The 18,593-nt window shown below is 32.7% G+C and overlaps 1 protein-coding gene across 1 annotated transcript in view; it reads right to left on the bottom strand.

Annotated features, from left to right (window-relative positions):
- Positions 1–18,593, bottom strand: part of LOC129227504 (MFS-type transporter SLC18B1-like) — a 49,375-nt gene that overhangs the window by 6,119 nt on the left and 24,663 nt on the right. Inside the window, exons 4-13 of the mRNA XM_054862080.1 lie at positions 14,949–15,022; positions 14,693–14,840; positions 13,106–13,174; positions 12,709–12,799; positions 11,600–11,742; positions 8,288–8,386; positions 6,458–6,549; positions 6,095–6,190; positions 4,275–4,349; positions 710–803 (exon numbers count right to left, since the gene is read on the bottom strand). Coding sequence (XP_054718055.1) covers positions 710–803; positions 4,275–4,349; positions 6,095–6,190; positions 6,458–6,549; positions 8,288–8,386; positions 11,600–11,742; positions 12,709–12,799; positions 13,106–13,174; positions 14,693–14,840; positions 14,949–15,022 — 981 coding nt within the window. The remainder of the gene's footprint in view (positions 1–709; positions 804–4,274; positions 4,350–6,094; positions 6,191–6,457; positions 6,550–8,287; positions 8,387–11,599; positions 11,743–12,708; positions 12,800–13,105; positions 13,175–14,692; positions 14,841–14,948; positions 15,023–18,593) is intronic.

Below are 18,593 nucleotides of genomic sequence, written 5' to 3'. Positions count from 1 at the left end.
AAAGTAGTCCCCTTAGTGATGTACACACTTCTCCCAGCGCTTCTGTCTCTGTTCAAAACATTTCTGGAAGGCATCTTTTGGAATGCTGTTAAGCTTGGTCATCATATTCTGTTTAATGTCTACTCTTTTTTGAAATCGAGTTCCTTTCAGGGGCATTTTCAGCTTAAGAAATGGCCAGAAGTTGCAGGGAGCCAAGTCGGGGGAGTACGGAGCATGGTGAACCAGAGGAGTGTTGTGTTTAGCAAGAAAAGTCTGAGTCAGATGTGCAGAGTGGGCAAGTACATTGTCGGCAGACTCCCCAAATTGAATCTTGCAAATTGTTTCCACTCAAGCTTTTGGCAAAATTTAATGCAGTAGCGCTACTCAAAATTTTCTGTTATTTTCTGTATAACTTGATAAAAACTGACGAACACAACAGAGAGGTTTACACTACTAAGCTGACTGCCAGTGACTGAAGTTTTGTCATGACACGAAATAGTGCATGAGCGCACATGACAGTTCCCTCTACATCCCCACTAAGCTTAGCCACCAGTGCTTCAATCGTTTATGCGGGAGGACAGATGGTCCGATACTTTTTAAACAGACCTCGTATTATATCATTTTAAAGTACAAATTTCTCCCAAGGAAAAAAAAGGAAACATAAATAACAGATATTATAGCAAAAAATGTATCTTAATAAACAAGATTTTTCAAGAAAGTCCTTCCTTACCGCAGCAAAGGTACAGAATGCCATAAGTGTTGAAGCTTCAGGAAATGTAAAGAAATCAGACAAGATTCCTCCTAAAGATGGACCAGTAACTTCTCTGCAAAGCAAAATAATTTTTGTTAAACATTCAAAGAATAAAAACCAAAATTCCATTCAAAAATAATTGAATCCGACTCCCAATACATCAAAATTTGTTTTCCACACATAAGTGCAGAAATCTATAATGTGAAGGTTGTGAGTTTGAATCCTCATGGGCTGAAAAATGTTGTTTCAATGACTTCTTTTCTTCAGCAGAATTTGTTCTGAATTTCTATGAATATACAGTAAAACCTGTCTGCAACGATACTGTTGGGACCTAAAAAAATATTGTTATAGATAGGTTATCGTTATACACAGTTTGATTATTGATACTGAAATTTTACTGGGACCAAGGGTAATACTGTTATAGACAGGTTTATTGTTACAGACAGTATCGTTATGCACAGGTTTCATTGTATAATCTAAATTCATAGCAGGATTTTAAGTTACAGTTCTGTTGTTGTTAAAATCAAGAAACAAGACATTAGTTATAACATAGTAAATTGCAGTATAACTTTAAAAAAATATTTAAAAAAAATAGGGGCAATGAATTAAAATTTATTTTGTTGTTTTATTACTCACTAGTGGTACCTGCACGGCTTTGCCCGTAGTTGAAAATTAAAAGGTCATTCGGCTCGCCTGTATATTTACAAATAATGGCTGACGAATTTCTCGCCAATTGGCTATGTTCATTCGCTCTCACATTCCACATCATGTTAATTTCGTAATTTACTTGTCCCTCTTATGATAATTTTGCTCCGGAAAATGTTCTTAAAATTGAAATAGAAAAAGAACAAAATTGAATTTTTGAAAAATTGCTTCGAGGGGCTCTAAGCAATTTCTGGTCTGGGGCTTTTTTTGTAATCTGGCAAATTTTCTGTCGGTGGCGAAAGAGAGTGTTTTTATTATTATTTTGTTTTTTTTGTGTCCCACTATGCTTGTCTTTTCCCCTGCGATACATAAAACAATGCTCTCTTTTTATTGTTCGCGCTTTTTTAATGTGTTTGCCTATTGTTCTTTTTGGATTGCCTTTAAGAGGGGAATACTATCAAGAGAGTGAGGCAGGCCTGCTCCCCAATTTTAGGGCGTTGAGGGGTTGCTCCCCCGGTGGAAATTTTGAAAAATAAATATAAAATTCAACATTTTGAAGCCTTGCAAAGGAGGATTGGATTAGAATCAAAAATATCCAGAAAAAATAGGGAAACAAAACATTTTTTTAAGTCATGTACTGTTTTGCAAATTGATAATACACAGTAGAAATTTTTTTGGGGTTGACACATCAATGAAGCAGTCGACAGAGGGATAGAGCGAAGGAGGAGATTGGATAATGCATTGTTACTTGCTCACATGGGCTTTGAATACAGTTAGTTTTAGATCACCCTTCCAACCCACCGACAAATAAGATGATCAACAGTTAAAAGTGCTTTAAAAGAAATGGTGTATAGATTTAAAAATAGGTAACAAGAGAGTAACATACTGCCCATTTGAACAATTCATAATTTATATGCTTTAATAAGAAATAAAATTGAAGTACACTTTGATGAACACACATTGATGCAGACACTGAATTTAACATATTTTCTCCTATTTGTTAGAAATTTTAAAATTCAAGGTTTGTAGCCACGCTATTCCAAATTTTCAAGCACTTGAAAATGAAATTGATTTTTTCAAGTATTTTCATTTTTTAGGAACGAATCACACAATTTTTCGGGAGTTAGGGGCCCCTAGCAAAGCAGGGACCCTAAGCTACAGTTTCTTCAGCTTAGACTTAAATCCAGCCCCTTTTTTTAGAAACGAACTTCTGACTATTTGAGGCCAAATTTATAACCACCATTTGTAATACTCAAAGAAGAATATTGGTTGTTTTGGCCTCCAAAACATATTTTTTGATTTGTAACTTTGAATATATCAGCGGGTTACATGGATCAACATCACGGGCCAATAGCAACCAGAGATGGAGGCCCTCAGGTCAGAAAGTATAGTTTTAGAATGGCTAACTTTAAATAGCTAAATCTGATCCATATTTTCATGTATTACATACAATTCCGTTTTAACCTGCAAGACCTTTATTTTCGCAACCATTAGTCCTAGATGTATACTTCCAATTGCAAAAATGTTCAAAATCAGATGCAGAGTTAAGATATTGAAAGTTTGAAGCAAAAATAAAAATGAGGCAAAAAATACAAAATTTAACTTTTTCTATGGGCCCTAGGTCCCCTAACTAATATTTAGAGAAATAATCTCCATTGAAAACTATTACTGACACAAAAACTTGACATTTGTGTGACCAAAACACAAGGAGATATTCCAGTTCAAAGTTTTAAGGCACCCTACAGAAGACGAGATTGGAACTTATCGCCCTTTCAGAAGAAAGTCAGGTAAAGTCTCAAAGTAAGAAAAACAAGGTATTTATATTTTTCATTGCTATTAAAAAATAAATGCATATGTTATGCCGTGATACGCAAAAACACACCACAAAACCTTGAACAATTTGAAAAGCGACTCTATGCACACATATAATTTTGAACACTTGTCTACCGCTATATTTTCCCCCAAAAAGTGTTATTGGCAGTGAGAGTAAAGTGGTGTAAGTCACGTAGCATCTCATATCTCTCTGAATATTGGTCGAACTAATTTCAAACTTTTTGTGTAGGAATTATTTTTCAATGGAGATTACTTCCCTAAATATAAGTTAGGGGGGACCTGGAGCCCGTATTAAAAATTAAATTTCTTAAATTTTTTGACTTTTTTATTTTTACTTCAAACTTTCAATATCTTAACTCTGCATCAGATTTTGAACATTTTTGCAATTCGAAGTATACATCTAGGACTAACAGTTGTGAAAATAAAGGTCTTGCAGATTAAAACTGAACACCCTGTATAATCTTAACTCACTGAGAGCAGCATTCTAAACCACAGCTGTGTTGTTGAATTAAAATCAGAAAGAGGAATGCTTATTTTAACATGGTAAATCACAGTATCATATATATATTATGTTTCAAAAGTCCTTTAATACTTCATCAAACTTCATAAGTAAGGTATCATTTTAAATATTTTTCACTGCTATCTGTAAAAAATAAATTAACAATTTAAATTTTTGCTATTAGTCAAAACATTACTTTAAAAAAAAAAAGAATTTTTTGATTCCTTTTGCCAATGGGTCAGCTAGTTAAAAATATAAAACCAATAAATGAAACACTTGCAGGGTGAACTCTCAAGTCCCAGGAATTTCTGTTGAGTTTGAAAAAATTCAAACATATTACTGAGGGAGGTTGGGAAAAGCGTTTGGGGTTCAAATCTAACATCCAACACACCTTTATTTCTATTTTGAACACCTTATTTTTTCATTTTTGATGGCTATGAAAATTTTTAATTTATTTGAACAGAAAAAAAGAATTTTTTTTTTTAAATTTTAGAAGCAGCAGTATTCAAAATGATTTAAAGAGTCAGTAGTTAAAATCTGCATGTAACTAAAGAAAAAACTAAATACCCAAGAGAATAAACCGAGTTCCATAGACCAGATACAACACTATAGGTATTAATGTCATCTTCTAGTCCTCCATTCCTGAAAAAAAAAAAAAAAATAATAAAGTTTGTTTTTGAAGATAATAAAAAAGGACGATCAAAATGTATTATAAATGTAAAATAAACAAACCAGGGATAATCACAGGACTATCAGTTACATCATTTATTATTTCAACTTATATATATATATACATAAATTTTACTTTCAAACATTATTTCAGAAAGTACAGTTGAACCTTTTCATAACAAATTTGAGAGGGGGGGGGGGGAATTTAAATCTTTACGTCCTTACGTCCTGAAAAAAAATCCATTTAAAAAGTGCAAGCAAGATGTTCATTATTCACAACAAAATGTGATTAATAAACTTTCTGATCTGAAAAATAATTTGGACATTAAGACTGAAAACTCAATTCATCTTTCTTTCCAGTTATTTTCTACAAAACCTTTCTATTTTAACCAAGAAGCAGTAAATTTAAAGTACAATAGTTTTAACAATTTTCTTAATGTATAAGTATTACCAAAATTCCTCTAATTGTTAGCAGTTTTTTTTTCACTAAAACTCAATTGTAAAATTGAGGACAAGTCATAACTTATTCAACTGCAATTGCAAAAGAAGTTTTATGCCACAGACCAGCAAAGCCTGAATGGAAATCTCCTAAATGACCAGTGTGCCATTGAATGTGTTAGAAAATTCAAGTAAAATTTCCAAAGTTGGTCTCCCCCCCCCCCCCCACTTATTTCTTTTTTTTTTTAATTCATGAAATACCACTTAAAACAAGATTTGTGCAAAAAAAAATCATATTAATTTTTGGGGAGAACTATTTTTATTGTTAAGCAAAATTTTACTCAAAATCGGATTGACCAAATAAAATTCAACAGCAATACTAAAGGTGGCAAGTGCGGATTCAGAATTGTACAATTCAAATATGATTCAACTTCAACAACATGAATATACATGTTGGGATAACTTGGTCCACATCCTTGATTAACTACATGCCTATAATACATTTCTCAATAATCCTATAAGTCACATTTCTGCAGCTGCAAGTAAATTCAATATTCAAGTATATGAAATTTAATTAGCTTCAGTGTATTCTATGAGGGGAGCATTGCAACTGTTAATGTTAAATACATCTTACGAATGAGAAACTAAAGGGTTTGCTTTAAGTTCAAAAATAACATTAAAGCATGCATACAAAGAGTACTAAAATTATAAAATGAGTGAGCAAGATAATCAGTATTATTGCAAGATTGTTAAAAGAAAGTGATTTCTGGGAAAAAGGGAAAACATTAAAACAAGGTGCTTTGTACAGTGAATTACTTGTTGCAAAAAAATATCCATGTAATATCCAATATAATCAATCTCATGAAAATGGAAAGTTTTCTGAGCATTAATTGTAAAAAATAAGTTGAAGAGGCATCTCAAAAGGAGTGGTGTGAAGGGGGCAAGTGGCTTTAGTTGTATTTTCAAAGTCATGGTAAGTTTGGTTCTTTTTTATTTTTTTCAAGTAGAATGGGACAACAGATTTCAAAGTAACCTCAGGGTGGCATGGAGCTTCTAAATTCGGCTAAGATTGCAATTCTGCAATTTGGTACTAAATTCGGGGTACACATAACTAAAATTTTGAATAATATAAAACCGTGAAGCGCAACAGTTAAACAATTTTATCCTTCTAAAACTGGAATAATGAAAATTGCAATAGGATTAAGCATGTCAAACAGCACTTAAAAATCATATTTCACATAATTACAAATTACACAAATTAAGCGATGGACTAAACTTACATTGCTGCAATGAACATGCTTTCAAATGTTGGAACATAAGCAGCTGCAAAAGAAAAGCCCATGAAGGTAAGAGCAACCACACTAAGCCATAAGCTCCTAGAAAAAAAAAAGAAAGAAAAAAAATGGTTCAAGTTTTTTTTTTGGTGGGGGGGGGGTGAAAGATATTTCAAGATTGTTCAAAATATTGATAACATGCAGCTATATTTTACATTTTAATAATAAATATGAAATAAAGCATTGATTAATTTCATTCAATAAAACATTAAAAATGCTTTATTAAATCAAATGTCTAAGAAATAATGATGTTCAGTAAAGAGTAATATGAACTTAAGCTTTTGAATTGAAAAGAAATCCAAAAGTTACCCATTTATTGGCAAAAATTCAGAAGGACCCAGTAAAAGCATTGCTGCAGTAACAAGTATCAAGCCAATGATCATTATAGGATATTTGTTTTCCTACAAAAATTAAAATTCAGTTATGGAAAATCAAATTATCTACAGACATTAAATCAAATGTTTTCTCTCTACATAAAATTATGTATTTGGTATTAAAATAGTGGCATATGCAACTAATAGGAGATTTCAATTGCAATTTTTGTTTTACAGGGTTCATGCTACAGCGTAAGATTGCGCTATCACTACAACTTTTACTAAAAGCCAACTCGATAAAAACTCATTTGCACAATGTTCCCACAAACGTAAAAGCAATTACAAAATTTCCCATCCATTTTTTAAAAATTTCTTATAGTAATTTTCGGGAAGATAACCAGTTAAAACAGAATGGTTAAGCCATTGCCCCTCTCTTGAGGAACCCTGCACTGGTAATTTTTCTGAATTAAAGTCCTAAAATGCAAGTGTCGGCTATTTTTGATGATGTTAAGAAAGGAAACACAGGAACCTAGGAATTTAGCCACAAAGAAACAAGAAGATAATTGATAAAATTGAGGTAAGCTTTGTTCTTTAGGGTTAGTAAAAGCTGAAACACATTTGGAGTCCCATTCCTTCTGCTGTCAGTTGAGCAAAGGGTGAGTTAAGCACGTACAACAAATTTTTTTGGTTACTTAAAAACATTAGGGAGGTCAATGAAATCCAACCCCATGCCCATTTATAGATCGTATTCCTAAAGGCTGGGACAGTGTACACCACAAATTACTACCTGGTCCTGATTGCTTAAAGGAAAGTTAAATTTTAAATCCATTTTACGGTTCTTCGTGGAAATTGACAATTTTGCTTCCTTTCTTGTCTTTTTTTCGAGGGGGTGGGGGGAGGCGGTCGTAGATTGAAACTTAATAGGCTTTTGTGACTATTTTGACTAGATATTTTGTTATTGTAATATTTAAAACAAACTTAAACATTGAATTTCAGCAAAAAATAAATAAATAAATAAATAAAATTTGAGATGGAATATGAATTCTTTTTGTAGCTACTCTAAAAGCATATTTCTCTGATCCAAAATAGCAGTTTTCTGCTCCCAAAGGTGCTACGAAGAAGCTGCCTGACTTTTTCTAGATTTATTTTTGATGAATCACTACTTTTTAAGAAACTTAAACCTATGGTCAGTATTTTGCTCATTAAGTAAACTTCCTACCAAATGGTATGCATGTACTTTTTTAAATAAATAAATCAATATTTATCTTAAACGGCCAAGCAATTAAAATACAATTAAAAAAAATACCAACAACTTCAAATTTTGATCAAGGTGGCAAATCTCACCCCACTTTTTTCCTTAGTGTGAACCCTGTACATAATTATTTGTTTATCCAATAACAACAACTTATGCTGGCTATAAACTTACTCTACCAAAACAGTTGACTATCTCACGGTGCTGTGTTAACTATTCTACATCAATATTTTTTCTATAGAATAAAGTATAATTAAAATGTGATATTCCACAAACACCACTTTTGTTTCTATGGTTACTGCTCGCTGTTGCATGTAGGGCCTTGTCCGTGATATTAGGACAAAAGCATCTGAATGTTTGTGGCACATCTTCCAGCCCAACTGGTTACACTTAAAATCATTTACAAAATATTTGAACAACTTGTAATTGAAATTATGTTTTGAGGCATTTAATACAAGATACATAACACCTGTGCATCAACATGAGTGTGAGAATAAGAAAGTACGAGTATTTTCGGTGCGATTTAAAGATGATCATTTAATGTGTTTAAGGATAAAATTACATGAAACTTACAACTTTTCCACTAACCCAACCAACAACAGGAGATGAAAGAGCATAAGCACCAGATAACAAGAGAAATAATAAACCAATAATGCTTGTGTCCAAGTTATACTAGAAGAAAATATTAAGAAAGTTGTTACTTTTCAAGTTTTCAATATAATAATTAAGAAAAATATATTGTTTCAGATACTTATTAAAGTTTTACAATAGAACTACATTTTTTTTTTTCATTTTCACAACACTGATACAGTATTCTTACAATGATAGACAAATAGTTGCTGTACTTATTTACAAGATAATTTTTTTTTTTCATGAATACCTATGTTGGTTAGTGACAGAAATTGAATATAGTTGCAACACATTCTAAAAACCAAAAAAAAAAATTCTTACAAATTACACAAGATAGACAAGAACTTTGCAGTAAACTAACCAAATCTACTTTCCTGTACACAAACTGCGATTTTTTGATATCAGCTAAATCTCTCTCTCTTAGTTGGCTTGCACTGCATATTATTTTAAATACACTTTTTCTAGGTTTTTGAATCCCCAAACCGAGGCTGCTTGAATACTCAGAAATAGTAGGAAATGATCTAGAAATTATTAGGTTTTGCAAAAAATTTTGTGAGTATAAAATACTGTAACAAGCAGTGGCGTACCAAAGGGGGGGGGGGGGCGGAGGGGGCGGTCCGCCCCAGGCCCCGCTTTGACACAGGCCCCCAAATTTCAATTTTTGGTTCACACCAATATTGTTGCATATCTTGGTTTGAATGCTTAAACAAGTTGGCTTAATAAATCATAATTTTTTTAAAGACCAAATATTTGTTCAGGGATACAATCAATACCTCTTCGGGATCAATAGAGGGTTTATGATACCCAGGCCCCGCTTTGACATAGGCCCCAAAATTTTAATTCGTTTTCTTTTTCGCCAGACGTGCCTTATGTCATGGTTTAGATAAATAAAAAGTTGACTTTTTATGTAGAATGAATATTTTCTCATTGACTCTTGCCTAAACAAAGAGAGGGCAAAATATGTCCCACTGGCCCAGCTTTGACATAAGCCCCGAAATTGTATCTTATTTTTTCCAGTAGATCTGTCATATACATTATGATTAGAAATATTAATCAGTTACCTATATATGCGAGTATATATCATAAATTTTGTTAAATATGACTTTTTTTCATAGTGACCTGTCGTAGTGTACAAAGGCACATGAGCGCTTGAGCCACGAATTTAATGGGGGTCCCAAATTTTTAAATTAACTAAACCTATAAAAATCATTTGCTTTTATTTTGTTAAGTGCTTTCAGCAAAGTTTTATGCATTTTTTTTCAAGCAATTTATAAAAAAAAAACTAATGCATAACAGATGCACGTTTATAATTTTTAATCATTACAGTATACAGCTAAAATATCTGTTTTATGTTTTGTTTTGTGTATTAAGACTACGATGGTCTAGTCTTAATTCATACACTATTTTTGAAACCGAATTCAAACATATAACCAAGAAAATCTATTCCTAAATGAGAAGTTGTCTATCCTTTGTGGCGTTGGAAAAATCAGTCAGATCAATTTTTCTTTTTACCAGCTGCACTTCTGTGGTTTTAAGTTTCGTCTCCTGCCCGAAGCTATAACTTCTAAGAACAAATCGGACCCCTTCTGACTCAAGCAAAGGGGACTTCCTTTTTGCTATGCCCCTTTCGACAGCGTAAAACTGTTTAATTGGTCAATCCTTCGAAACTTTTGACCTTGACTGCATAATACCTTCTCCCATCCATTCTATACTCGATTGCAAGCTTACTTTGACTATGGAGAAATGAGCTGCGGCCAAGCAAAAGAAATAGTTCCTAGCCCTTTGTCCGATAATCGGGGGAAATTACGCTCTTCGCTTTAGAAATCGGATTAGTTAGTTAAACCCACGCATACGCAAAATTTTTTGTCTTAATTTCTGTCGAACATTAAATATTTTTAATTCAACCAGCGAAGCCGCGCGGAGCGTTTTCTCCACTTCAATCAAACACGCCAGGCAAGTATAGGGTCACACCAGAGTTTTTTTGTCTGAAGAACATAAAGAGCGTTTTTTTTTTTTTTTTTTTTTTTTTTTTTTTTTTTTTTTTTTGTGAGTGAGACCTAGCAGAAAAGTTTTGTTTAGACTGTGAACGTGTGAATTTCATCCTTATTTAGGTAAGCATGTTTTAAAAATATTTTTCTCTGAGATTAGGTGATGTTATCAGGTAAATAGTTCCCTGGTCCTGGTGTGTCTTACTCAAAGGAATAGTAAAGGGTTTTTTTTCTGTAAAAGCCAATTTTTATCCTAAAATTAATTAAATCTGGAATGCCTAAACGTTTCTGTTCACTGTACTTGGATGCTCAGATGCAATAAATTTTTAAGATACAATATAATTTTAGGACTTTTTTCTGTTTTTGATATTTTCTGAGAAAGCACAATTTTATTAAAAATATAGTATTTACTTAATTTTACTTAAAACCATGTGTTTTACTGTGGTATTTACAATAGTTTCCGAAATCAAACCAACACTACTGAAATATGTAAAAATGTACCACTTAAAATAATTACTGTAATATATGGTAAGTACACATATTTTGAGAAACTTCAGTTTTAATACCAGGTAGGCCCCCATTTTGAGTAGCGCCCCAGGCCCTCATCTGTCTTGGTACGCCACTGGTAACAAGTGCTTTAGCAAAAAAAAAAAAAAGGTTGTACATTGGGACTAGTTACTGGGTACTACATGTGAAATGTCGAATGTATTATACAAGTATAGTTAAATAGCAAACTGGTGCTTACCATATAAATAAAATATGTTGCCAAAATGAAAACAATAAAATAAATAAATAAATAAAAAGGAAAACATATGACTGAAATGACATAAACATTATCTTATACAATCCAAATTGCAGATTTATTGCTATTTTATTTTATACTTAACACCAATTTTCAAGTAACTAATTTGAATGTATCAGTATACTCTACTTCAAAATTCATTGCAACTGCATTCTTTTCACAACATTGATAATAGTCAACAAATGAGAAAATTAAGATTAGGTGTAATAAATATTGAGGAAAACTTCAATTATAAAAAACCATATTTTGCTTAGTAGTAGCCAACAAAGATATTAAAATAGCCAAAAGGGGTACAGTCATAGTTATCAAAAGCATAGTAATAGTCAACACATGAATTGTAATAGTAATCAAAATTATTTTAATAGTCGAAGGTATTATTATTAGTCAACAAACAGATTGTAAAATAGAAGGGGGTTACAATAGTCAATAAGGGTTGTTGTGATAGCCAACAATCCATTAACTAACCTGTCGCATATGTGGTTCTAAAGTAGGATCTATAAAACCTTGAGCTTGAGATGCAACTGCTAATATAAGGCATACAACAATAACATGAGGCATTGATAACAACTTTTTATATGAAACACTGGTGTTGAGCACAACTTCTGGATCTAGAAGAAAAAGAATTGAATGTTAACCTATCACAAATGCAGTTCATTATCATTTTTAAGTAGGTTTGGAAATTGTAACTGTTTAATGACAGTTATTTTTTCAAAAGCCTATTGGTCAAGAATGAGAGTATAAACTGAGAAGGAGGGGGGGGGGGACACCGTGAAGTTCATGAAAATTTGTAATCTAGTTCGCAAACCATTTTATTTTTGTTTTGGAATTATAAACTCACACTAGAGAGCTAAGCCTTTCAGATGGAGTTATGGGAAAGTGATTGATGTGTAAGAGACAAAAAAATCCTTAAGTGTGATATTATAAAAAATAAGTATTCCATTACAGGGGGAAAATACTAAATATTTAAAAGAATATGCAAAGAAAAAAAAGGTATTAAAAACTTTTAGAATAATACCCTAAAATTTAGAACTTAAGAAGTTCATTATCAAATATTTTGGTAAACTTTACTAGATTTCACTTTATTATTAGAGTTCATTGACTAGATTTCTCTGAAGTTTAAAGTATGATGTGCATTCGCACAGCCAAGGGGGAGGTTTGGGGAGTGACCCCCCTCCCAAGTCCTTAGTTTTAACACCTATTGCCAATCCTATTATGGTAGTTTATTTACATACAAGGGTGGTTATGACTGAAAATCCTACTCAAAAGATATCTTTTGGTTGTGCGACTGATGATGACCTTTAACCTTTGAAGTTCCTTTTTTAACCAAATTTCTAGAATTATACGTGACTAATATGGTATTTATAAAAAACCGTTCATAACCTTTTAGGTATTTCGAAAAAATTCTCACTTCTACACAATTTGCTGAAAACGCGCTTAAAAAAAGAAAAAAAGAAAAAAAGAAGCGAGAAAAATCAAACAAAAAGCTTCTGTTTTTCTGGATCCTGGATAAAAGGTTCTCAACTAGAAAGAAAATAATTATTTGTATGCTTTAAGTACATGATTGTTTCTATTACCTTCAACGTTTCTCATTAAGTACCATAGCAGCGGTACAATGAGCATGACAAAGCCACCAAGCGTGAAGAAAGGCAAGCCAAAGCCACCAACCTGAAATGTAAAAAATATACTTGACCTAAAATTCAAAACAGAAAGGTAATAAGAACAGCAAAAAAATCTTTGAATGAATGCCAATATGCATTAAAAAATCAAGCAAACAAATAAAACATTAAAGCATTCTATAAAATCTTTATTACCTCTGAAACATTTACAAACACTAAAACAAAAGTCATACTACACGAAAATTTTAGGAACACAGGTGGGTGAGGGAGACTAAGTTTTTACAAGCTATAAGGAAATAATACAAAGAAGTAAGAAACTGGTTTAAATAAACATCATAGAAGTATTTTTACTTACAGCATATAGTGCACCACCAATTGCTGGACCAATGCTCATACCAACACCAATACAAGTCTCAGTAAAACCCTTATAAACAAAAAGGAAATGGGGTTAATTATAAAACACCAAAATAATGTGATTAATGGATTTCATGTATGAATTTACAATTCAAGTTTGCTTCATCAAGACTAAACTCATAGAATTAAAACAGAAAATGAAATCAAACCTTTTATTAAGCAAGGATGTAGACATAATTTTTTCTCCCACCAGAACACAGAGAAACAGTAGTGAAAATTTGCATTAGATAAAAATTTAAGGACAATTTAAAAAAAAACCTAATTAAATAAAAATATTGCAAGTAATACGTAACTATTTTGATTTTACATATAAAGTAGACCCTCATTTTACTCAGGGGTTACATTCCAGAGAAATACCAAGTAAACCAAAACCACATAAAATAAGACTTAATAGTAGTGTTAAAATAGGGGTTAGGTTCCATAGATTAAAAGAAATACTTCATTCTAGTAATTACTAATTTTGTAATAAGTTTAATGAGTACTTATATTGAAATATATGCACAACATGCATAAAGAAAACATAATTTAGTGTTTATAAAAAGGCTATGATAGTCCTTTGGCAGTCATTAAGAATTTCTCTGTAGTTCTTTTCAGAGCATTAACACATCCATGATCACCTGCTTCATTTCGGTGATAGAATCTTCCTTCACTAAAAAATCAGAAAGATAATTTGCTATTGTCAAGGATAGGCTCAAAATTTTCAACGTGAACATTTTTGTTTGTGTGTCATCAATGTCAGTAACCTTGTTGGTTTTGTCCTCCTTTGTCACTCCTAAAAGCTCTTATTCCAGTGAGTTCTAAACAGTGTGAGTTTAATAACTTACTTCTTGCGAGAGCTTTGGAACCAATCACATAAAATGTCTCCAGAGGCCCAAGCTCAATTATGAACCCCCCCCCCCCCAAAATGCAGTTCATTACTTGTAATCTACAATCTCAGGAGTTCGGATTTCGGAAGAGGGGAAAATTTTATCTAATTGCATTGCCGCATCCACGTAAAACCTAAACTCATCCACGTAAAATAAAATAAAAGTGTCAAATCTTAAACCACGTATAATCAAAACCGCATAAAACGAGGGTCTAGTAGTACAATTTTTAAAAATACTTATAGTTTTTAAATGTAGGACAAAATAGTTTTTTGTTGTTTTGAACATACAAGAAAAAAACTAGAAGTTAGGCAATTCCTCCATTTTTGTAGCATTGTAGCTGCAAAAGATACTGTAATGTTGAAAACAAAACAGAACATATCGAGAGTATTCAAGAAAACATTCAGAGTCCATGTCTTTACTTCTGAGATATATTCAGTTTAAAGTTGAATCAATATGGGATATAGTTAAAATTATTTTACAGATTTCCAAACCTACAGTATTTTTACTTAATATAACTTTATTATTGTACAGTTGGTTAAAAAATAATCATAAAACTAATGGAAATTTTTACCCGACATCTATCAAGTATGTTTCTGTACATAATGACCTTTGCTTAAAGGTCTGAGAAATAATTACTGAAATTCATTGGACAAAAAACTTACAAAAACTGTGCCAATATCATCGGGAAACTGATCTATGAGTATTGTGCAAGAGGCAGTGCAGAAAGCTGCAGCTCCAAGTGCTTCAAAAGAACGGACGACAAAACAAAGGACAGTAAACTCTATTTGGCCATTTACTTTGTCTAACAATCTGGAAAGATAAAAGAAAAGAAATATTTCACTCAAAACTCATCTGGAACAAATAACAAATATGGTTTTAAAAAAAATAATTTTATAAAAATTTTAACGAAAAAGTTACCCAAACAAAACATTGCAAGCTCCACAGAAACCTACACCAGAAAGGAACATAAATTTGGCTCCAACACTGGGAAGCTGAAAAAAAGGGAAGTCAATATTAATATGTACACTAAAAATGTAAATGATACCCAAAAAATTAAGTACTAAGAATATAAATGATACAAAAAATTATCCACTAAAGATGTAAATGATACAATGCTAAGTATGAGCAACATTATTCAGTTTAGATGGTTAATTTCTACCTTGAGTCGTCCGAAAGGGAAGAGGAACGAAAGGGGTGGTTGCCCTGGGCAAACATGACAGTGTGTGTTGTGTTAAATTTTAACTGCATAACTATTTTGCTTGTAATGTACTTTTTTAAAAACTTCATAGGATGTTAATGCATTTAAATATTATTCATTAAGGAATTTCAATATATAGATTCATTTCTGGTGGTCAGAGCTGAATTTAGCTCTAAGTGACCCCAAAGGCTAACCTGAAATGTTCTTTCCCTTTCTTTTCCCAAAACAAATGAAGCAAAATTATTTTGAAAACCAAACAAATCCTTCAGATGAAGTACTCCCAAAATTTAAAAATCAATTTTTGTTATAAACAACTTTTTTTTTTGGTCGAGGGAGGGGGGTGCCAGAGTATATTTGCTTTGGGCACCAACATGTCTGGGGAGGACTTTGTTTCTAGTTTTAAAAAATTCTAGTATTTTGAGAAGGAAAATCGAAATTCATGCAAAGAAACTATGTGTTGTGGGGACGAGGAAGGATACAAGAAAGGGTGATCACCCCTCCTTTGAGGGACTCTGCATTGGTAATTTTTTTGAATTGAAGTTCTAAAACCAAAGGGTAGGCCATTTTTGATGGTGTCATGGTAAACATTTAATTCCTGGAAACTTTTCAGAATTGAAGTTAAAAAAGGCAATTTTAGACGATTTTTGGCGATTTTAGGAGGTCTTCCCCTGAACAGTTTGCAAAATTTGTTAGAAATATGTGACTGTAGAAATCTCAGTTACTGTTAGGAGACAGAATGGGTATGACTTTCCTCCAGTATTTTTTTGAAAAGAAAGTTTCAAAAATCGTTTTATGTAACATTTGATGATGTTGGGGGGGGGGGGGGGGGGGTGTAATGGAGTTTCAAAATATTCCTCCATAATTATTACTAAAATGAAGATATAAAACGTTATTTTAGAATACCTCTTTCAACAGAAAGGTTTGTGAACCTCCTTGGCTAAATACAGTGTTGGTCAAAATTATAAGGACAAAAGGAAAAACTACCAGCGGTGTATTTCACGTATTTCTGCTTTAGCCCTGGCTATTGGGCGGTAATTTACTGAATATACCTTGCCTGGCTTTCAATCTTCGAGTTGAACCGAACCATTGCTTCGGTCACTCGTCTGGTCTGCTAATTCTATATCAGCTAACAGTTTGTTTCGCACTCTTGGCTTCCTTAAGAGGTTTTCCATCTCCAGCTCAGTCACTTTCCTATGCCGGGCTGATGAGTGCTAATAAGCACGAAACTGCAGTCCCCGGCTGGAAATGACTGAGCTGGCGGTGTATTTCACGTACCACATCATTGCTGAATTTGGTCAGAAAGTTATGCAAATTTTATGACTAGTAACTAATAGTAAATAAAACTTTTGGTTCACTCATTTGCATTGTATTTTGTGCCGCCATATTCCTCATACTGCGCTACATAAATGCTTAGTAAGCGATTGGGGAAGTCACATCCTATTTTTACTGTCATCCAGCTAGGTACAAAAACTTAAAAGAATTTGAGAAAAGGAAAGTGGTTGCTTGAAAAATTTCAAATCGCAATATGTTTGAATAGATACGAGATTTGTTATTGAGAAGTTTCTCAAAAGTTCCGGCAAATAAGGTCGACAAAGACGAAAAGGTGGAAAATCTTCGGTTTCTGTGTGTGTGAAACTAATGATGATAAGACGAGCTCGCTCCAAAAATGGAACATCAAGAGACATTAAATGGGAATTCAAGTTACGATACAGTGTTTGCACTTCAACAAAAAGAGAAAAAGTTTCATTATGTATAAGAAATGCCATAACAGACTCTTTAAAAAAACTCATAAGAGATCAAGGCTTGAGCGTGTCAAAAATGCATTGTTATGAGTAAAAAGTGGTACAATGTAATGTTTTCAGATGAGAAAAAGTTTAATTAGGAGGAACTAGATAGTTTTTGCTATTTCTGTTACGATTTCTGTGAAGGAAAAAAAATCTTAAAGTGTACATTTGGAGGCAGCTCAGTAATGGTCTGAGGAAGTTTCGTAATGGACAGAAGCTGCACCAATATTTTTTGTGAAGGGCAGAATGAGTTTTGAGAGTAATGTTGATGCACTGAGCAATATTTTTTGAACCAAAATCTCCGTTAATTACGAGTTTAAACTATTTGTTTCAACAGATAATGCCTAATTACATGTTTCTCAAACCTCAAAATCATTGCTTGATGTTTATTTCGTGAAATTATAGTACTGGCTGGACAAAAGGCTCGATCTAAGTTTAATGGAAGTGAATCATTCTGGCACCCGAAGTATGCAAAAATGGTATTCGATATCGAAACAAGCAAGAACTCATTTTCTCCATCGAAAAAGCCAGGATAAAAGTTTCTAAGAACTTTCTTCAACTTCCATGACACCAAGACTGATAAAAGTGATTGAAAAACTGGTCGTCACTTTTGTATTTGTATTTGATTACTAATAGTCGAGTCAAATTAGGTCATGACCCGGACACTCAAAAAAAAAAAGAATGTGCACCTATACCAAGTTGTTCAGTATCATGGGGAGATAACGTACCAAAATGTTCCAAAAGTTTGAGCGTCGGGTTTGGGAGTTACAGGGGGGCAAAGAGGGGGCTCAAAATGCAGATTATTGCTTTATTTCAGCTGTATCTGCAACACTATTCCTTTTCATGAAAGGGTAATTGAATAAAAGTTGAATATGGTACATATAACTAATGTTACAAGTAATATTTTTTGCAAAGATCTGTCTTTGGGGGGGATTCCCCCTCCCCATTTTTGAGGGTACCCCATTGTACAAATGAAAAAGTTTCCTTGCTCGTGTTTTATTGTTTTTAAAATAACATTTTTTGAGTACATTCCCTTTGCTTCCTCCCTCCTCACCCCCCCCCCCCCCCATGTTAATGAAATGACGTGCTTAATCGGGTCAAAATACAAATTTTCTGATGCGTTTCTCAGACATTTCAATGTCTATTTCTGCCAAATATTATACCAGATTAAATTGAATTCAGGGAAGTTCTTTAAAAACATGATCCAGATTTAGGTTTCATGTGGTTTTTAGCTTTGTCTTGCTCCTCACCATGTGTTTCCGTAATTTGAACGATTTGTTCAAAAATGTTTAGTTTTGATAATTGAAATACTTTACTTCCTTATTATTCAGTCTTCAAAATTTCATAAAAAGGTTTTAATTTCCTGGTTATTAATTGATTAAACCACATCTTTAACTCTTCATTGGCTGATTTTATAAGACGCTGGATTTTGTATGAATGACGTTTAACTTCTTAATTAGAATTTCATAATTTCAATGATGGGAATTATATGCTTGTGACAAAAACACATTTAGTGTGTCACTTTTTTCCGATTTTATTTCACGTTCTACATTTTCTGCCATTTTGGCTAATTTTTCTTTT

Source organism: Uloborus diversus, chromosome 8 (genome assembly GCF_026930045.1).
Source record: "Uloborus diversus isolate 005 chromosome 8, Udiv.v.3.1, whole genome shotgun sequence".
NCBI lineage: Eukaryota > Metazoa > Arthropoda > Arachnida > Araneae > Uloboridae > Uloborus > Uloborus diversus.
This window is presented reverse-complemented; position numbering and strand designations above follow the sequence as displayed.